Source organism: Lytechinus variegatus, chromosome 13, assembly GCF_018143015.1.
Source record: "Lytechinus variegatus isolate NC3 chromosome 13, Lvar_3.0, whole genome shotgun sequence".
NCBI classification, from domain to species: Eukaryota; Metazoa; Echinodermata; class Echinoidea; order Temnopleuroida; family Toxopneustidae; genus Lytechinus; species Lytechinus variegatus.
The window spans coordinates 24,502,685-24,525,595 of NC_054752.1; the positions used below are offsets into that span (position 1 = coordinate 24,502,685).

General features: G+C 37.5%; 1 protein-coding gene and 1 long non-coding RNA gene across 3 annotated transcripts; both read left to right on the forward strand.

Moving 5' to 3' along the window:
• Nucleotides 1-3,433: 3,433 nt before the first annotated feature.
• On the forward strand, nt 3,434-15,810 carry LOC121426095 (sulfotransferase 1C2-like). 2 transcript variants are annotated; one of them, XM_041622250.1, is made up of 7 exons: nt 3,434-3,561; nt 7,338-7,526; nt 8,623-8,750; nt 10,830-11,097; nt 11,468-11,562; nt 12,337-12,520; nt 15,119-15,810. In XM_041622250.1, the coding sequence occupies exons 1-7, from the start codon at nt 3,546-3,548 to the stop codon at nt 15,226-15,228; spliced, it is 990 nt and encodes a 329-aa protein (XP_041478184.1). In that variant the 5' UTR covers nt 3,434-3,545; the 3' UTR covers nt 15,229-15,810. The 2 variants fall into 2 exon arrangements, with proteins under 2 accessions (XP_041478184.1, XP_041478185.1); XM_041622251.1 differs by lacking the exons at nt 3,434-3,561; nt 7,338-7,526 and adding an exon at nt 8,298-8,421.
• Nucleotides 15,811-17,968: 2,158 nt separating this feature from the next.
• On the forward strand, nt 17,969-22,045 carry LOC121426096. Its single transcript, XR_005971558.1, has 2 exons — nt 17,969-18,774; nt 21,881-22,045. It is a non-coding gene; the product is annotated as an uncharacterized LOC121426096 (long non-coding RNA).
• Nucleotides 22,046-22,911: the final 866 nt, after the last annotated feature.

The window sequence follows — 22,911 nt, forward strand, 5'->3', positions numbered from 1 at the left end:
AAACTACGTGCGCTGTCAATTGATAGGGACGAACAAAAACCTAGCACAAACAGACGTTGATAAACATGAGTCAAAGTCCATCATACAGGCCATTCAATACATGAAAAAGCATCGTGTATAAGCAATGATGACAATAATGATATAGTCTGTCCAGATAAAAGAAAGCACGGGGGGGGGGGAGGAGGTGTTACACCCACAAATGTAATAATCGCCCACAAATGTAATAACGCCCACAAATGTAATAACACTTTACCCACAAATGTAATAACACTTTACCCACAAATGTAATAATGACTTTACCTACAAATGTAATAAATTTGAAGTGATTTTTGGCGAATTCGTTCTAAACTAATATCCTATAGTAATGCGTTCATATAGCACAAAAGTTCAAAGTCTTTTTTCCAGACCCGGTTAATGAATCATTACAGTACAAGTCCAAGTCTTTTTCCAGACCCGGTTTTTCAAAATTATAATATACGTCCAAAGTCTTTTTACCAGACCCGGTGTTTCAAAATTATAATATACGTCCAAAGTCTTTTTTCCAGACCCGGTTAATTCAAAAATTATAATGCAAGTCCAAAGTCTTTTTTTCAGAATAAATAAATTTTTGGCATTCTTTCTTTGAATTGTTTTTGCTCACTCATGCGTGAATGAGGAATAATCTACGTAGTACCAGGTGAAAGAGGAGATTCTAAGCTTTACGTTGGTAGGTCATTTGTCTATTTTATTTATGATTAGGAAAGACACCCGGATATGATGGCATTACAAATAAAGTATTGAAAAACATTATACATTCTCGTGCCGATCCCCTGCTTCATATATTTAATTTATCATTGCAGCTTGGCCAGGTCCCAAAGAAGATGAAAATAGCTAAAGTTATACCCATTTTCAAGAAGGGGGACCAATTAATTACAAGTAATTATCGCCCAATATCTTTGTTAACTTCGTTCTCAAAAATTCTTGAAAGGATCATTTATAAAAGGACAGTTGCTTTCCTTAAGAAATATAGTATTATATGTGATAATCAATTTGGTTTTAGAGAAAAACATAATACAACTCATGCTATATTGACATTAATAAATAAAATATCTACTTCTTTTGATAATTCTGATCATACTGTAGGATTATTCCTTGACTTCTCAAAAGCGTTTGACACAATAGATCATGAAATACTGTTATGTAAGCTATCAAATTACGGTATCAGAGGGACAGCTTTACAATGGTTTAGGAGTTATCTTACTGATAGAATTCAGTTTGTTACAGTAAATGAATCAGAATCTCCAACAAGGCCAGTTTCCTGTGGAATTCCACAAGGTAGTATTCTTGGCCCCTTGTTATTTATACTTTATGTTAATGATATGAAAAATTCATCTCATGTTCTCTCATTTATTCTCTTTGCTGATGATTCCAATATTTTCTATACACACCATGATCCACATGTACTTGTGAGCACTATGAATACAGAATTTAAAAAAGTAACAAACTGGATTAAAGCCAACAAATTGTCACTGAATCTGCAAAAAACTAATTATATGCTTTTTAGTCATTCATTGAAACATCTACCGCATCAAATACTTTTAGATAATACTGAAATCAAAGAAGTGCAAACAACAAAATTTTTAGGTCTTACTATTGATAACAAGCTTACGTGGAATGCGCATATCAACAATACTTGCAAAACTGTGTCAAGAAATATTTGAGTCATCAATAAGCTTAAATACGTTCTACCAGCACAGGCGCTATCCATGTTGTATTGTGCATTAATTCTACCATATCTTAATTATGGAATTCTGGCATGGGGTAATGCCTCTCAAACGAGACTAAATAAAGTCTTGCTACTTCAGAAAAAAGTACTGAGAATAATATGCAATATGTCCTTTAGAGCTCATACGGATGAATTGTTTCGTCAGAAACGTATCCTTAAAATCAATGACCTGTACCGCTTGCAACTATTCCAATTCATGTATCAGCTAGATAGAAATAGTGTACCTAATGTCCTACAAAAGAAATTTATGAGAAACAATACTTTACATTCATATAATACGAGACAATCAAATGACTATCACTTACCTAAAAGTAAAACAGTATTTTCTAGCAAAACTGTATTTTTCACAGGACCAAAACTCTGGAATTCTCTGGACAGAGAAATGAAAGAGGCAGCTAATCTTATACGATTTAAATTACTCATCAAAAAATTTCTCCTGAATTCTTATTGATAAAATCTAATATTTGTGAACTTCATACTTATCCACGGTAGTATTGATTATATTTTTAAGTCAATATTTAATTTTGTATATAGTGTAAATACATTTGTGTTACAGTGTTTATATCTATATAATTTTATAGAATTTTGCTGATTATTTTACTCTATTTGTATCATATTACCCTTGTATAAAGTTTTGATAGGGGGTCTACATTTTACAAGCTCTGCTTTTTAGTCGCCCCTCCACTTTTTTCATTTCATTGCGACGTTTCAATCCTGCATATGTTATGCTTTTTTTTTCATTGTAAACATGATTACGAAATGTACTTTGATGATTGTGGAATATGAATATATAAATAAATAAATAAATAAATAAAATTAAGTTATGATAAATCATCACTAAATCTCGGTTTCGTTTTTTCTGGGACGCACTGTATATATATATATATATATATATATATATACATATATTTTTGAAGCCCTATGGGCGAAAATTTGATCACCTTTTCTATCTACGGTTGTTTTTATTCTAATTGTATTTTGCTTTTATATATATATATATATATATATATATACAAATGTGTGAAGATATACATGTACAAAATGTCTCTGCCGGGAATCGAACCCGGGCCCCCGGGTTAAGTGGTTAAGGCACCGGCGTTCAAAGCTGGGGGCCCGGGTTCGATTCCCGGCAGAGACATTTTTTCGGCATAACCAATTTTTCCAAAGGGTAGATAGCTCTGGGGAACCTTGATTTAAGCTACGTCTACCATTGTTCTCTTCATCCATTTCTTTACAATATATATATATATATATATACAGTCCCCATAATAGTCTTTATAGTTGTTTGTATGCAATAATGCATGTTTATCGTTCATCATTTTCTTTATTATAGTCAAATTTATCACATAATTTTTTATGGAACTTTAGACGAAGAATCATGTTAGCTTTCAGACGCTAAGAAACAATTGCAAGTATTTCATGTCGGTGATGGTTTGGGCGATCTCTCCTCAGCTTCGATTTGGAAAGATCCATATGATAAAGAGTCAGATTCATATTTCACGGAGAATTCATTTTCTCATTATAATTCATAATCCAATCGGTTCCTAGCTGAGAAATCGTTTCTCAAAGATGCTGGCACTGGGAGGAAATGAAAATGTGATGGTCCCTTTGGTAAATGATGGTATCAAACGGATATATGGATCACTTTTTCATTCGTGTTCTGTAATTTTGTGCTTGGATAAAATCTTAGAAGGCTCAAAAGATCCCAACCCTTATAGCTGCATTTGAATCTGTGCGGACCGCTACCAGAGTGCAGGCTGGATGCTGCTTTTTCAGAGATATGGCTGAAAGAAAAGGTAAACATTTTGATAATTGTTGCCTTAATACACCGTATATAGCATGTAAACATTACGGTATTGTATATTTCTCGTCGGAGAAAACATAGCAAAGTGCAAATATGCTTTGATCTTGAACTCCAGGCAATTGTGTTCAACAGTTGCGGATCCGGGGGGGGGGGGGCACATCCAGCCCATGCCCCCCTTTGAGAGTCATAGAAAATATTTGTATTGTGAATATGTCATCTACACAGGTGAGGACCCCCCCCCCTATTTTTTTTTTTGCTTTTCAAATTTAAAGTGGGACAAAATGATGCAAATTTTTGACTGAAAACTTTTTTTTTTTTGGGGGGGCTTGTCAGATTTTCCTCCGAAAAATGTGCCCCCCTTTTTGAAAATTGCCGGATCCAAAAGGTCACACCAACATCACACTCCAAATTGAGCGCTGGTATGTCATTGTTAATCACGTCATAATAGATTTGATCGGTCATGAGTCGGTTACGCACTTGTGACTGCAGGGCCCTGGGAACGATATCTTTTACGGGGGTGCTGAGGTAGATTTAAAAAGCCCCCCCCAAAAAAAAAAATGGTTTCCACAACAAATGGAGGTCAAACTGGTCAAAGGCAGCACCCCCTGGAATTTTGGTAGTTGTGACAAAATGGAGGTCAAACTGGTCCTCCATTTTGTCACACCTACCAGAATTCCAGGGGGTGCTGCCTATGAAGAATAATACACACCAAAGAAAATCTTGGGGGTGCTTCAGCAATCCCGCTTCCCAGGCCATGGGAAAGTCAATGATTGCTTATTGAATGTTGTTACGCTTTAGTCATATAAACATTATCATGATTATTATGTCAACCGGTGATGATAACGCAACTTATTAACCTTGGAGTATCTAGGAAAAGTGCTCCTGGGCAGAGCTACAAGTTGGCCCCTTTCCAACTTCTCAAAGTAGGGAGGGGTGAGGTTGAGTGCTGATGGCGGCGCCCATTCTAGGTCCTCCATTTTGAGCTTCTTGTTATAGTTGTTGACTCGTGAGATGGATTAATTTTTCGTAAAGGTGATTTTACTTTCACTTTCTTTGTTGTTCTTTTTCTGATATATCTTGTATTCCCTTTCTTTCTTAGCGCTTTGAAACTTTCGTTTGTAGCGCTTTATAAATTTTGTATGTTATTATTTTTTAAAATCATTATTATAAGCTTTAATTTGTTTTATGCTTCCCATAGTGTTCCCTTTATTTCGTTTTGTTTTCCCCTCCCGCTCACGTTTGCCGACCATTTTTGAGGGGGGGGGGTTAAAAATATCAATAGAGCATATATTGCTACGAGAGAGAGGACACGAGTAAAGTTTTTAGGCGACCTAAATAAACGATAGTCAGAAGCGGATCTAGAGGGCGGTTGGGGGGTTGCAACCCCCCCCAAAAAAAAAAACAGGGAAAAAAATCCGGGGACCATTTTTTAAATCTTATCTTTTTTTTTAACTTGTAATTTTATTTTATTCTATTTCTATGTATTTGCCAGTGAGTATCAGTGACAAGCTGTTCATAATAAAAGTATTAGGCTAACAGTGCTTATTCCAAGGTCCCCAATTCTTTTCATCTGTGTTGTTAACTGGCCTTACATTGCAGGAAAATGCAACTTAATTTTACAAATTTTCATGGGGGTTAATTTGGCAACGACCTCTATACCAAAAATAGTGGTGTTTTAGATGCAAGAAAACGCCATTTTCACACACAGATTTTCAAAAATTTTCCCTACTGTGGGAGGGGGGACACCCCCCTCCCACACCCTTTCCCTCGCTCGCTCCGCTCGCTTGGACTCGGTCGCTACGCTCCCTCGCATACCACCCCCCTTTATAAAAAGCTGGATCCACCCCTGCTAGTTCTGGATGGGCCCTATATACAGGGGCCGCGGAACGATTTTCAAAGTGGGGGGGGGGGGGCTGAGCCAAAGGTGGGGGCTGACCATGCAAAAAATCACAATCTTATGGTAATTTTTACGTTAATGTACCCCCACACTTTTTTCCAAAACCGCTTCTGCGGCCCCTGATATATAAGGTACACGCTAAGAAAAATAGATTTTATTCAGCATCATTCAAATATCACAATGAAAGCCCCTTTTGGGCAGTTTGATGCATCCTTAGAAACTTCGTTCACTTATAGCATGGATAGTAGGATCCATGCTTGTAGGGGTACATCAATCTACAGCTCCACCCTTAAAATGGTCTAGTGTTATGCCCTTTAGAAAAGGTTCACGTGGTACCCCATTGAATACAAATTTTCTGCACCCTGAGAACTATAAAAATCTGCAACCATAGGGTGCAAACAAGTGTATAAATGCAAAAAGGGCTTACCCCCCCAAAACAAAAACAAATAAGAAGAAGAAGAAGAAAATTTGCACGACAAAAAGGGAGAAAAAACAATAAATAGCAAAGGAAAAAGTGAAATATTTTTACTCGCTCGCTTCGCTGTCGGACCTTTTTTTTGCCCCATACGTTATGCAGTGCCTCACACTCTTTTGCTCATCTCGTCACTGATTAAAGTGAAACCCAAATTATTATCTTTATAGAGAGGTAGTCTTTCTATATACAGGTTTTCGATAGAGCGGGTTTGACTGTAAAAATGTGAATGTAGCGATAGATCAAATAACATTGCAGGAAAACATTCGTTTTCTCTATTCGGTTTCACTCTCTCATGCCTCCACAAGAAATTCAAAACCTTCCCCCTATCAGAATACAAATTCGCCACCTCTGCCTACCAGCAAAGTAGAAGGTAACACTCAATAAAAGAATAAAAAATGTAATTCCAATCGAGTTATCGGGTTCCGTTATATACCAACCTCAAGTTTATGTTCCCCGGGTCCTATATGCATTCGATCACAGTGCGACTTAGAATCGCCAAACTATATATATATATATATATATATATATATATATATATAGTTTGGCGATTCTTTGTAAGTATATATATATATATATAATATATATATATATATATATATATATATATTGGCGAAGAATCTCACAAAGCATTGAAGCTAGAGACGGAGCCTGGATTTCTTCAACTTTTATTAGTACAAGCTTTCGGCCATTTAGTTGGGCCTTCTTCAGGTATCTGAAAATGTAAAAGACATAATGGCTTTACAATTACCATGCATATATTTGGATTAATTTACTAAATATAGGTATATCTTAAAAGAAAATGTTTTACATCGGTAATGTTTAATTAGGATCATCCAATAGCTATTAAAATCAATTAAGTTTACGCAGATTTTTATTACAACCATTTTTTTAAAGTATGTAGACATATTGTGTTATGTGTGCTGTATAATATATATATCTCAAAGTGTATAATAATACATATATCTCAAAATAATACATATATCTTAAAATAATATATATCTCAAAAGAAGTTGTATTGTCAAGAGAACAATTGTCAAGAACAATCAAATTTGAAGAGAAAAGTAAAAATTCATAGACCTATAACCATATCTCGTTTGTCCTAATGAACAGATGATTTACATCGGCTTATGAGTGAAAACGTAACTCAGTTTTTAAAGGATAACTAGTTAGAGATGATCCTATAATACCATAACATCACGATAAACCACAGATATATCTTTTTTTTGTCCATTTACATTAACAAGCCTCTAAGTTTGACATTTTGTAAAGTGTGTCAGTGGTTACACCCGAGCCTGTAACACACTTAAAAATAAAACCTTGGTGTTGATGGACTATGCTCTCGATCCACGTTTATGACATTAATACATAGTCACATACATATTGTTTTCTATTCCAGATGCTGTAGAATGTTGGACCGGGGAGATGTCGGCCCTCCTCGCCAAGTCCCCGGCCCATGTCGCCAAAGTCTGCTACGAATACGAGAATGTGGCCATGTTATATTACATCACAAAGAAAGGCATCGATCAGACGAAACGATTCAAACTTCGTCCGGATGATGTGTACGTCATCAGTTACCTTAAAGCAGGTTAGTAAAATTTCCCGGGGGGGGGGCATTTTTTTCAGTTTTGGACACGGGCCGCGCGTGCACTCGGTACACTGCAAAAACTCTGATGTTGATTTAACACCAGCCCGGAATCTATGTCCAAACCAGAGAAATGTTAAACAACACCAGTTTTCTTTTGGTCTAACACCAGATAGGCGTTTATACAACACCAATTACTATTAAAACAGCATTGGTTTAATTCCAAACTGGTGTTGTTTCAATACTCCTCTGGTGTGGACATATATAGATTCCGGGCTGGTGCTAAATCAACACCGAAGTTCTTGCAGTGGAATAATTTGGTCACGCATACATGTGTACAGCAATACATTTGACTGGCCCCCCCCCGGGTAAAATTTAGAAGTGCAAAAGTCTGTTCAGGCTCATTTTCATCTTTATGACGAAGACTCCGAACCCCCTTGTAGGCCCCATGGTGTTAATGCGACATGATTCTACACTCCCTTCAAACCCATGGTCACCATTATGCGGCAGGATTCCACACTCCCTTCAAACCCATGGTCGCCATTATGCGGCAGGATTCTACACTCCCTTCAGACCCATGGTCGCCATTATGCGACAGGATTCTACACTCCCTTCAAACCCATGGTCGCCATTATGCGGCAGGATTCTACACTCCCTTCAAACCCACGGTCGCCATTTTGCGACAGGCTTCTACACTCCCTTCAAACCCATGGTCGCCACTATGCGACAGGCTTCTACACTCCCTTCAGACCCATGGTCGCCATTATGCGACAGGATTCTACACTCCCTTCAGGTCCATGGTCGCCATTTGGAAACATGATTCTACAATCCCTTCATGGAGTTGGAAATATAACTTCCTGCTCCCTTCAAGCCCTTGGTCTTCATTATGCGAAACTAAGTTAGACATGTTAGATGTGTTTCCGAAATTGAAAACAAAAATTGTATGATTAAAACAATGCATAACTTTAACAATATGTTGGTAGAGATAATGAGTAACAATACGAGTCACTCTTGAGCTATTGATCGATATGATTCTTAATTATTCAAGTAATCGACATATTAATGAACTTGGGCACAATTTTTATTTTCTTGTCAACAGGAACTACCTGGCTCCAGCAGATTGCGATGTTGGTACAGCTTGAAGGGGATCTCTCATTCTTCGAAGGAAAGCACATCATTACGATGGTTCCATACTTGGAGATATGCACTTTAGAGGACAAGATGGGGGTAAGACAGCGTTCACTTTTAAACCGTTGTCAGTAATATTTAGTTCCACCTTTTTCATTATTGTAGGGAAATTCTTAGAATCACACTGATCACAGATTTGCCAGTGGAACCTGTACACAAGGTTACCTGTTACTCCATTCTGTGAGGGATTTTCAATCGTTTAGGATTTATACACCTTAATAAAATCACACTCATTTAAATGAATAACCAAAGATTTGGTGAATATGTACGTGACCCCTTCCTGGTCAAAGTTATAAATCATTGGTTAGAATCTACTGTTTCTTTACATTTTCAGCTTTAGTATTCATCGGATATTTTATTCATTCCGATAGCTTATTCGAACAAATTTATTCCTTTTTTTTCAATGACTGCAGCAGTATAAACACATTTCATGGCGTAACATTACACCTTACTTGGAAGTTATAAAAAGAAACGGCCACAGATTGACTCTGTAAGTAATCCTTTACACATAGGAATGTATATATCTACATGCCTAAAATCTTAACAGAGATTAGAGTAATTTCACACATTTGAAAATTGAAAATAAAGTCAACGTTAATTCACGACAAATTCAACATACCTTCAGGTGTCGTTGGTTCAAGGCCGAATAAAAAACGACTGGATACAATTGAAGTTTAACGAATGAAGACAAAGGGCGATCAGGGGCCCGTTGCATAAAAGCTACTACTATTAATGGTAACTTTGCCATCCACTGGTAACTACCATGGTAACAATGCTAATTAGGCAATAAACATCAAGGATTCATTTAACGTCCTATCCGAGGGACGAGTGTTTTCCATTGTAACATAGATGCAGGCTATGTTACAATGGAAAACTCTCCGTCCCTCGGATAGGACGTTAAATGGAGGCCCCGTGTAGAGGAGAGTCACCACCTTTGCACGTTAAGAACCCACTGCACTATTCGTATAAGAGTAGGGGGTAACCCCGGTGTAGTGGTCCACCTGCATTCCCCCCAATTAGTTATATCGGGAGGAGAGACCTGCGGGTCATAGTGATTCTGCTCGCTTTTCGCCTCCCAGCTAGGCACACGTGACGCCAAACAAATGATAATAATAATAAAAAAGAAGCCATTGGATAGCTAAGTTACCATAATGGACAATTTTATGCAACGGGGCCCAGAGCCTTTGACGAGTGTGATTAAGTTTATTTCTTTCTTTCTCTATTTATATAGAGTATATTCCTTAAATTGCTCGGAATGTGCGTGATCCCGGGACGTGAACCATTTTAGTTTTACATTCATTTATTAGAAAATATTTATACAGGATAAAAAGATCGGCTTAATTGCTGTTTTACATCAATGTCCTGATTTAACAAGGATAAAAAACAAATAAAGTTACGATAATATCATGATGCAAAATACATATATATATTTCAAATATTCCTTTTGCCTCCGAAGAAGATTCTGCTAGGATCGAAAGCTTAGGCCCCTTTTGACTCTCTTATAAATATTCAAACTTAGCTACTAAAATACGATAATAAATATACTGTAAATAATTATGTTAAGACATTAAAAATGAAATTACTTAGCTACTGAAATATGCTAATAAAATACTGTAAATAGTTATGTTATGTCATTAATAAAAAGTAAAATTCAGTTCGAACTAGTTAAGTGATCACGGAAAGATAATCTGTTATCACCACCCCAAGCTTTCGCATGCAAACTCGGACCTGTCCCCGTACAACGCATCGCAGACATTTCCCTCCGCGATGTAGCGGGGAGCGGATGCCTCAGCTCCCCAACAAGTACTATTCCGGCACATGAGCCCAACTTCAGAGACCGGGCGCTGCGAAACAAACACCCTCCTCGATGTTCGAACCCACAACATTATGACGTTGAATTCATTTACCGTTCAGAAGCGTCCTTTCTGATAAGGAAAAATATCAACAAAATTAGATCTAAGGTCATAATAGATCACGAAAAAATAGACAAATACATGTATTATGGATTTTGATCTAGATCTTTGTGTGGACTTAGGAATGTATTATGTAATAATAGATTGTTCCTGTTTATTTTAAGCAAGATATATTAAGTTTTATTTCAAAATGTTTGTCTTTTAGTACAAGGACAAGGAAGAGATAATTAGCGCACCGACTGGTGCTGAACAGGCTGACTATATGCCACCCGATACACCTCGGATATTGAAAACACACGTGGTCCCAAGATGGCTCCCTGACGGACTCAAAGATGATCCTCAAGCAAAGGTGCTGTACATTGCTAGAAACCCGAAGGATACAGCCATTTCTTACTATCACTTCTGCCATCTAGTCAAGGCCCTTCCAAAGTATACTTGGGATGAATTCTTCGAAGAGTTCATTTCAGATAGAGGTAAACCCTCACTCCTTATTAGTTTGAGACTGTTCGTCATATTTCATATTAATTCAAAAAGCCACCATTCTTTAACTTATTGGAGACTATTTTCACTTTCTTTCCATTCTTTTATCACTCGGAAGATGAGGGTATCGTAACCATGGTAACAACCTTTTTTTTATTTATATTTTGAAATGTTAGCATTCTTCAATTTTGTCCCACTTTTCATGTATTTTTGTCTATATTTAGACGGCGCCATACTACATGTACTTGAATGGATGCCTAAATTTGTATTGCTGTGATGGGCAGGGTAGGGATTAGAGAGTCATGGCTCATTAATTCTGCCTTTATTCGACCATAATGCTTCGCGATGTTTTCAAATTTACAGTTATTTACGGTTCTTGGTTTGAGCACATTCTCTATTGGTGGAACCTACGGAATCATCACAACGTTCTCTTTCTCAAGTATGAAGACATGAAACAAGTACGTCACTATTCAAAGATCTATGTCGTCACAGACGAGTATTAAATGGACTTAAACATCCTTCACAATGATATCAAACTGGCATTATTTAGACTTGCGTCAAATTAATCTTTAACTTTCTTGCAATCAACAGTGTTCAAATATTACGCTAACATTACACCACCGAAACTGTCTCCAAACTGACCTAAACCATTGATAAAAGAAGCGTTGCCGGTCTGGAGTTGATTTCGTTGGTGACGATTGTCGCAAATCATTGATACTTACATGGCCTCATTGATGCATTAATGATAAAGCCCAAATAAACGCTCTCTTACATACTTTCAATTAAACCATGATCAATTATTACACATCAAAAAGTGTGGTGTTAACCGGTGTACATAAAGGACCACATTACACCGGTGTTAATTTGGTGGTGTTAGTTTTACACCTATAGGTGTTATTACAACACCTATGGTTGTTACATTTACACTCTTTGGTGTTATGTTCAATCTCTATGGTGTTATTTTAACACCTCAGGGTGTGGTTCTCTATTAACACCAAATTTTGTCAGTTTTAACACCACAGTTTTTACAGTGTAGTGTAAATTGAACAATCAGAATTATTTTGCAGAGACCTCAGTTCTTTTCTCAGATTAGGTTGTCACCTTTTTTTTTCAAATCAATGACCATGGGCTTGTGACAGAAAGTGGAAGATGTGATCAGTGGAAGATGAACTTATAATTGATAATGACTGAAAAGATACTTTTATACGCATATATATATTTTTTAATGGCAGGATCCCAGGAAAGCCGTGATTCAGATCGCCGAGTTCATGGGGAAATCTTTACCAGACGACATCATTGACCGTATCGTCGAAGCATCAAGTTTCAGTTTCATGAAGAGTAACACGAGTGCGAACCCAGACGAAGTTCTTAAGAAAAGCTTGGACCTCACCAAGGAGAAAACATTTATGCGAAAAGGTAATTTATTAATACCGGTTATAATAATAATAATTATGATAATAATAACAAAGGAAAAAATTATTATGATGATACTACTACTAATAATAATGTTAATGATGATAATAACAAAGTCATATATCAATGGTGGCCACTTCAGTTCTGAAAGCTTATTATGAAATTATAGGAAAGTTTTGTTGGTGATGGATCCAACGACTAATTTGCTCTCGAGCAGTTTGTAGTATAGGCCCACTAGCGTACCTAAGGGGTGGCAGGGGGCAGACTGCCCCCCCCCCCTGACGAGTCACAACTCAACTCAACCAGGGGACGTATCCCTGCCCCCTCACCCTGACGAGTCACAACTGATCCCCCAATTAATAATTTGTAATGTAATAATTTAATGAAAACTTGTGCTCCCTTTTTTGAACCTGAAGACCCTTTTTTCTGGCTTGCCATTTTTTTCGCGGACGAAATATCCTTAAAGGAGAAATATATTGATTATGAATGTGGTCTTATTATATATCAATGGAAAGGTAATGATGTGGGGATCATCAGTGGGTCATTCAAAAATACCGAAAATAATACAAAAAGGTGAAAATCGCCGATTAAAAAACGCTAAAATGCCCCTCCGAAATATGCCTCGCATCGGTCTCTGAATTGACTGGAATTTGATGACGTCACTGTCTGTACGAGAGACGTGATTGGCTCTCCCACGTGAAGCTCCACTTGCATGCAAAACCTGTTGCGTGGGTACTTTTTCTCCACACTGTCACTGAATACTTCTATCACGAAATGAAAGAAAACCCAGAATTTTATCTAGATTTGGATTTTCAAATTGATGATTTTAAAGATGAAGAGAATGATGATGAAGTGAACAACACAGTGAGGTAGTTGGAGGTAAATAATGGGGGAACAATGCCGATGATTATGATGAAAATTCAACTTGCCTGACGATCAAAAGTAAAGTCATGTACATGCCGATTCGCTACCAACTCATGAAGCTGCTGCTACAAGTGGTAGCTATACGTACACCGCGCGGGCCCAATTTAATCCATGAAAATGAATAACCACATCCAGAGAGAGTCTATAGAGTCTATCATAAGAAGGAAAATAATGATATAACTGTACTTACAAACAAGTGAATAACAGCGCGTCTGAATTAACCTGAAAGCAAATCAACTCAACGAATAGCAGCAGACGATATGCACCGACGATAAACTTCATGTGGCTGGGATAGATTGTCACTCGTTCTGTTTGTAATTTGTAACTCATTAATTTGACAAAATTACGAAACTCGGGGAATTATTTATATCTATAAAAATATAGTAACATCTCTTATTATTTTTTGTATTACGATAAAACCTCTTTTGAAGGAAAACGTTGAGATAAACTAAAATTACTTTTAAATCCCCCCCAACATGCGTAGCTTGTATGTCATTGCAAACAAACCATCGCAAACATGCACGTATTCCTTTCCTTGCTGATTGAGAGCTGTGCAACACGTGCATAGATCTATTCTCTCAGTCTCAGCCAAGGCGAGCAAACAATACGGCATGTGTTGTTGTGATGGTTTGTTTACGATCACATAATGCTACGCATGATGGGATGATCTTTTACATCTAATTTTAATTTACCTCAACGTTTTCCTTTAAAACAGGTTTTATCGTAATTCAAAAAATGATAAGAGATGTTACTATATTTTTATATAGAATAATAATTCCCCGAGTTTCGTAATTTTGTCAAATTAATGAGATAAAAGTTACATCTAACAGAACGAGTGACAATCTATCCAGCCACATGAAGTTTATCGTCAGTGCATATGCCATATCGATATTCGTTGAGTTGATTTGCCTTCAGGTTCGGATTATTCACTTGTTTGTAAGTACAGTTATATCATTTTCCTTCTTATGATAGACTGTCTGGATGTGGTTATTCATGTTCAGCATGAATTCAATTTGGCCCGCGTGGTGTAGCTAGCACTTCCAGCAGCATGAATTGGTAGCGAATCGGTATGTACATGACTTTACTTGTGATTGTGTTGCAAGTTGAATTTTCATCATCATCATCATCATCGGCGTAATTCCCCCAATTTACCTCCAACTACCTCACTGTGTTGTTTCACTTCATCATCATTCTCTTCATCTCAAAATCATCAATTTGAAAATCCAAATCTAGATAAAATTCTGGGTTTTCTTTCGATCATTTCGGGATCGAAGTATTCAGTGACAATGTGGAGAAAATGTACCCTTGCAACAGGTTTTGCATGCAAGTGGAGCTTCACGTGGGAGAGCCAATCACGCCTCTCGTACAGACAGTGACGTCATAAAAAATCCCCAATTTCGCGGACGTAATTCTGCGTGTTTGAAGCATTCAGAGAGAGAACTTTAAACTATCAATTAACTGAGTTTCATCCGTCTCCATGATAAATGATGTACACCATCGTGTTCTCCTTATTTTCTCCTTTATTGTGATATATGATTCTCCAGTTTTACGATTTTCAATATATTTCTACTTTAAGAAATTTGTCTCCCACCCCCAGTTGGAAAATCCTAGGTACGCCAGTGAGTAGGCCTAGCTCATAACATCTGTATGAGATCCTTTCGATATCATGTTTTCCAGGTATGGTTGGAGATTGGAAGAATTACTTCACAGAAGATCAAAATCGCCGCTTTGATCAACTCTACCAAGAAAAGTTGGCCGGGTCTGGACTTGAGTTTACTTTTGCATGACCATCGTCAATATCTTGCATTTCACAATGATTACATGAGGTTACACAAGGTTAAACATCGCAAATCTAAACGCAACATCGGATGATATCAAGTTCGTTGTTTATGTTTTCGTTGAATTTCTAAACACGAGCTGGAGTGCTGATTCAAACCCCTACACCGGAGTCGGGTGTATTAATCTTTCTATCATGTTTCTTCATTGTCACGTGAAAAAAAACTTTTCTTCCTCCCTGATCATTAGGAATTACCATCATTTTAAGATTTCATGGTTAAGTGAAGTTGGTCCTTATTGTTAAATCTGTACAAAATGAAGTATTGTAATATTCACACAATATAAAACATGTGAGCGAGGGACATCGACTCTTCATTTGCATATCGCTTAGTTGTGTATATTCCTGTTTTGTGAAAGTTAAGCGAAACTTAAAAATGTCATAACTTTCTTATTTCACATCCGATTTTGATGACATTTTTAGCGTTTAATGCTTGTGTATTTCTCTATCGATTCAAACCAACATTTTCTGGGGTGGACTTAACCTTTCGGATATATCATTATATTCATGCTATTATTGGATTTGTTGTTGGTTGTTCAATTTGGAATTACTTGGAAATTCATGAAATATTAAACTTGAAAATAAAAATGATCTCTATTTGTGGAGTTTTATTTGAATAAATTACTCACATTGAGATATGAAAACAATGACACGTTAAACATCTTACATGTATTTTATTCTCACGCTCTCGATAAATCAATGTTAAAATATTTTTTTACATAATGACAAACACCTTGTCTATTTAGGGTCTAGTGAAAGTGAATAATCTTACTTTTTATAAAGATACCATTCAGTGATTAAAGACCCAAGAAACACAATCGAAGTTATAAAGAGCGGTATTTTTAAGTTATACACTGCAAAAACTCCGGTGTTGATTTAACACCATCCCGGAATCTTTATATGTCCACACTAGAGAAGTGTTAAACAACACCAGTTTCGTTCTGGTCTGACACCAGATATGTGTTTATACAACATCAATTAGTATTAAAACAGCATCGCTTTGATTTCAAACTGGTGTTATTTCAATACTTCTCTGGTGTGGACATGTATAAATTCCGGGCTGGTGTTAAATCAACACCGGAGTTTTTGCAGTGTAGGCACTAATTATTTTCCAGAAATCAAAATCAAATTTAAAATTTATTTCCACAGTTAAAAATATACATATACAAATCATTGTCATTACGAAGATATATTACATGTGGAGGGGTCAAAGAAATCACAACTGCTTGTATAAATTAGCCCCATTGTAACAATAAATCATATTAATACATGTAAAATGAAAATCAATACACAGCAAAAACTGTGGTGTTAACCGGTGTACATAGAGGACCACACCAGTTATTTTACACCGGTGTTAAATGGTGGTGTTAGTTTTACACCTATAGGTGTTATTACAGCACCTTTTTTTGTTACATTTACACTCTTTGGTGTTACGTTTAATCTCTAGGGTGTAATTTTAACACCTCAGGGTATGGTCCTCTGTTAACACCAATTGGTGTCAGTTTTAACACCGCAGTTTTTACAGCGTACAATCATAACACAATTATGAATAAGTCCAAGAAAGAGAGAGAGAGGGGGTAAAACAACTCATTACAATAAATGACATGAATGGAATGCCGTGTTTAGATGTGCTTTGTTTCGGAGATATGCACGTTTAATCCCATTCAGATATTTAGGTAGTTTAACAAAATTAGGTAATGAGTTCCACACGGCGAGTGGTGTGGAAGAAGGGTGGTAACTGTTACAATTTCTAGTTTGATATGAGTGGTACAAATTATTGATTTTAAAATAATCTTGAAGAGTCTTAGGTAATATAGCGGGATGGAAAATAGAGATTTGTTTGTTTGGGTAAAGAAGTTCGTTCGCCTTCTTCCATTGTTTACATTCCTTAAAGGTGTTGATTTCGTTTGCTAGTTTTTCTGGGCCAGGCTAGCGATTGGAATGTGGAAGTGAAAGAGGGCATACTGACTGGGTTGCTAGGCGTTCAGGGCTAATAGAAGTCCATTGGAACTTCAGTTATCTTACTACTTTACTTCTTATTCATGTTCTTCGGCTCGCTTGCATTCTCCAGTGATTAGAGAGAGAGAGAGAGCGAGAATGTGAACAGGTGTGGAAGCAAGGAGTGAATTCCTTGGTGGAAGTGAGCTGTGAGTGGGAGTGGCTGAAGTGACAGAGTCGCAAAAGAGGATTAATTGACCGAGAGAGCAGTTGGGGGAGTGGTAAAGAGAGTTACGTAAGTTGGAAGAATAATGGAAAGCCGAAGAACTTGAATTTGGAATCGGAGTACACAATAATTAAGTTCCGTTTTATATACTAACATTATAAGCGGATTAATTTCGCGCATTACACCAAAAGTGATAGGGTCGACTTGGGGAAAGGTTTTTTTCACCACGCGGTGTTTGACCCAGAAAGGGGATAAAAAGGGAGTGTTTAGTTGACAAGGGGCAGTTTTTCGTTCCCGATTTGTTTTGCCGCCGTAGGCCATGTCGGTTTAATTTTTGTCTGTCGTCGGTCGTCCAGCCCAGAGATGCGACATTTATTATTATCCAGCATGTAATTTGACTTTGATTTAGAATAAAACCTGATACACAACTTAACTTCATCGAACTTGTCATTCTTTGACTCCCGTCCTTTTTTTGTACGTGGGCAGCGCAAGACGGTGGGCGGCCACCGGCCGTCTTGCAAAGCTGCATGTGCCGCTACAAAATTGGTAGTACGGATGGGGTCGGTCAACCGTCATCTTCAGCATGTTCGGGGAACGTTTTAGTCCTTCAGTCTGGTTTTACGCATAAACACAATGTTTATCGGACATTGAGATAAATTCAACAAGGAGAGCTTCACTTCATGTCACCGGTTCCGGCTTATTTTTTGTTCGAGGATGTGAATTGATATTATTTTAACTTTAACGTTGGAGAGAGAAATTCAGCTGCAGGGGTTGGATTGAGCCCCCACATCGCCCGGGTTTTCGACGTTGGGACCTTACATGTGCCGTTGAGCTCAGGAGAAAGAACCCTTCGTCCTGGGACTCACGCGTGGCTGCATTGTAGCGAGGAGTCGAGGGACCTGTGAAAACCACTGCAAATAGACCTGACGGGGTAGCATAGCTGGTTTCCACTAAAACCCTCCGGATTAGTTGGTACCGACGAAGTCTGGTGATTTCACATTACACTGCGGTGAGAGGAGTCGTTTAACTGCGCGAGAATCGTCTTGGAAGGGGCTGTAAAGGAACTCAGCAGGGCGATTGCTTTTCCTTTGGTCGTCTCATGAGGATGGATTGAGGTTAGGTACTGAAGGCCGCAGGCGCTAGTCCGGCTCGGGGAGTTGGACGCTATCGAGGAGCTCCGAGACATCGTTCTTCCAACCAACGCTTCGACACGGCCCTTCATCTTCGTCATCGACGTGGTGTGGTAGACCCTGTCTTCGATATCTTCGACGGTGGAAGCTGGCACTGTCGTTTGGAAGCCGATAGCCTTGGCGAGTGAAGCAGCAGGAGTCGCTGGTATGTAATGAAGCCCTTGTTAAGATTTTCCAGAACAGTCATTCACATTTAATGTAGACTCTCATATTACAAACTATAAGATATGCTTGATATGTATCTGAAAAGATATGAACTCGTTATCTTCTCAACATGACGATGTGTTAAGATATGTGTGTAGCTATGCAGTTTGTTATTATGTCTGTTTTGCATTAGTGTGCATTGGGATCTGAAGGAGATAGCACAAATAAATTCTGCAAATACACCACTAGACAGAATAATAGTAAAAATCTAAATTCTGGTAGTGTTCTTTGGCAACACATGAAAATACATCTTTAGAAAATCTATATAGAATTTGCAGTCTTTTGTGCTTACCTTTATATCAGACCCCCAATGTTTATTGTGGTCTGGACTTACACATTTCACAATTTTAACTAAATGCCTTTTTTCCTAGGTTCTGCGTCTGGTTCGATTGGTTACCTTTCTCTCCCAGAGTTAGATAGTAGACTATATAATAAGTGTGTTATAACTGAAGGTTTATCGTAGTTGAGGCTGCATCTCCTTTCAGTAGTATTCACATATACATAGTAAAATTATGGCTGAAAAGTTAGTTGAAGATTTAGTAACCGGTTTAACCGGAGCATTACAAAGGTGTAGGTTTACCCCTAGTGATAGAAGTACCAGACTTGAGAGATTTTCTGGACAAGGTGGCATTTCCCTTACCGAATGGTTAGAAGAAATAGATCTTTATTGTGAACAATACCAAATCTCTGAAACTCAAAAAGTGCGGCATAATCAGAGCAAATTTGGAAGGTGCAGCACGTAAAAAAGTTGTTTTTCGGGGAAATAAGATACTAAAAGTATTATTGAACTATTTCAAAAACATTTTGGAAAGAAACAAACTGTGCAATCTTTGCAGCAAGCCTTTTATGAAATCCAATCGAAGTCTGGTGTTTCTGACCAGGAAAATTTGTTAGGGACCACTTTTTTAAATTTGTTTCCTTCCTTTTCGCCTGAACGACTCATTCAAATGCAGAAAATTGACCCAGAACTGAGATTTGTGTGGGAACGGTGAAGTGCGCACTGGAAACCGGGGGATGAATTTCCCGCACATTTTTCAGAACCGGATAGTTTGAAACAATGGTTATATCAATGGTCTAATTTTACTGTTAAAGATGGAATATTAGGAAGGAAGGTTCTTGATCCTTTATTTGGTAATATATTTCAAATTTTACTCCCACAGTGTTTGCATAAGAGTATTTTAGTTGGATGTCATGATGAATGGGGACATCAAGGTAGAAATAAAACTCAACAATTAGGTAGGTCAAGAGTTTATTGGCCTGGCATTGCTCGTGATATAAAATTTTATGTTAAAAGATGTATTAAATGTGCTAAGGCAAAGGAGATGCAGCCTCGGGTAAGAACCCCAATGAGACATCTAATGGCATTTAGTCCATTGGAAATTATTGCTATTGATTTTGTTAAGTTAGATCCTGGTAAGGGAGGATTTGAGGATGTACTTGTTATTACAGATGTATATACAAAATTAGCTCAGGCAATCCCTTGTAGAAATCAACACGCCTCAACAGTAGCTAAAGCTCTACAAGAGCACTGGTTCACAAAGTATGGAATTCCAAATAGAATTCATAGTGATCAGGGACGTAATTTTGAGGGTCAGGTGATAAAAGAATTATGTAGGCTTTATGGTATACGTAAGACTCGTACAACACCATATCATCCTGAGGGTAATGCTCAGGCTGAAAGATTCAATGGGACTTTATTTGGCCTAATCAAATCGCTGGATCAGCGTGATAGACGTAGATGGCCTGAATTATTGCCTCATCTTGTCTACATGTACAATACCACCCCCCACGAAACTACGAGGGTCAGCCCTTTTGCTCTTATGTTTGGTAGGAAAGAGCGTATTCCTTTAGATCATTTGTTGGGTGTGTCTGATGTAGAATGGGAACAAGACTTTGTTAAAGAACAAGCCGAGTTGGTTGAGAGGGCTCAAAAAGTTGCCAAAGAAAGAACTGACAAGGTAGCAGCCCGGAATAAGGCCCGAGCTGATGCAAATATCTCTGCAAGTCCCCTCCCCTTGGCATAGGATCTCTTGTTTACTTAAAGAAGTGTGCTTTTAGTAAAAGACACAAGTTGGAGAATGTTTATTTTGATGAATTATATGTTGTTGATTGGATAAATCTTACTGAGGATATTTATCGTATCCGACCTTAATGGAGGTAATCCAAAGATAGTGAATCGTAGGCTAGTAAGGAAAGTACCTTCTGAATCAGATGTGGTTGACCAAAATATGGAAGATTTTGGGTTATGAGAGAAGGAAAATCATTGCTAGCTACAAGGATTCTAGAAAAGATTTTGAGGATGAATATGTTTTAGTACCAGAAAGAGTAACTACAGAAACAGTAGGGGAGAGTACTGGTCTAACCAGAGTACGGATGGGGGCGTACAAGTGGGTGTACCAGAGGCGGAACAAGTGTCGTCCAGATGAGATCTTAAAGACAAAATAAAGGCATTCATTCTAATCCATACAACTTACCTAAGTCTGTATTGGAAAAATAAAGTAATAAGTAAAAAATTAAAAATTTACCTTGGGTTTCTGGGCTGGACTCCGCCTTCAATTATTTATGACGATGACAGTTTTATTATTTGGACATAGCTTTGTGAAGCGATTAGTAGGGAGTGGGGTAAGGAGCATGAATTTGGAAGTAGGTGGTAAAGAACTAATATTGAGAAGTTTTGGAGAAGGGGGACTCAACTTTGAATGTTACATAATACAAATACATAGGGACATGTTCTGGGTTTGGGAGCACCGTTCCCTGCCGGATGCACCTCATCATATTCTTGATAGAGTGCATATGACAGAGAGGGGGAAGGAACTATAAATACGTACCCTACGTAGAATAGTAAGTTTTTGTCAGACACATTTTTGGATTTAATTAATTTTTTATTATTGTAGGATCAATGATGTACATCAGTGATTATGGGTTATATGTATGATTGCTTGGCTTTATTGATTGACTGGCCCAGTTTGGTTTGCCGACATGGATCATTTAATATATTTTGTGATATTAATTAATCTGTAAATATGTAATTATATTTGTCCTTATAGGAAAACTACATATCAGACGGCAGGATGGTGTCAAACGGAACTGGAGGAGGCATGGGATATCCACCTCTGATGGTAGTTTTGATATCATCCCAAAGTCTTGGTAAATGGTAGAAAACAAGTAATGTTTGGGTTATTTTTTTGTCCATGTAAAAGGACTTGTAAAATCTGAACAAATGAAAGAAGGGATTTTTTTAAAACAATTGTTTATCTTTTTAATGTGGAGGTTTACCCTAGAGGTGCACTATGTCATCTGTTTGGAAGCAAATGATGAATTGTACATAAAAAAAAAACACTGTAAAGTAATGATTCCGAAAGTATAACACATAAAATAATAGTAACTTTCAGAATAAGCGTCATTATTTGTAACCATAGCAGAGCGAGGTCTAACATGTGCATGCATGCTGTCCAATATCAAAATATTTACTGTTTACTGTTTATGATACATGTTCATGGTTGATATATAATGCCTGAAGTTCATGGTTTACAATTACAACCCATCCATTAATTACTGTTCAATTGATTAATAAACACTTTTACTAGGGCATTATACAAGTATGCTGATGCAAAAGATTTTTTTTAGTATCATTTTGGACATGAAACATGCAATTGTTAACTAAGGTTATTTATAGTTTTTTTATATAAGATGACCAGATTTACTGCTGTTGGTTTTTAATTTTGTAAGGTGAATACAGATACGGATATGGATAATTTTACTTTTCACATGTATCACTGCTGTTATTACTACTGTACACTCTTAAAAATGCGTGGTTAAAAAACGACCAAAACGTGGTCGTTTTTGACCACGCACGCGTCGTCAACTATGCACAGGTCACGCACGTGGTTGAATTGACCACGCAGCAAGTGGTTGCCCAAAATGACCACGAAGCGTGGTTATAACTTTAACCCCAAACGTGGTTCTGTCCTAACCACGTTGCGTGGTCACATTTTCGTGACCACGCATGACCACGCACGCGTCGTCAACTATGCACACGTCACGCACGTGGTCAAATTGACCACGCCTCGAGTGGTTA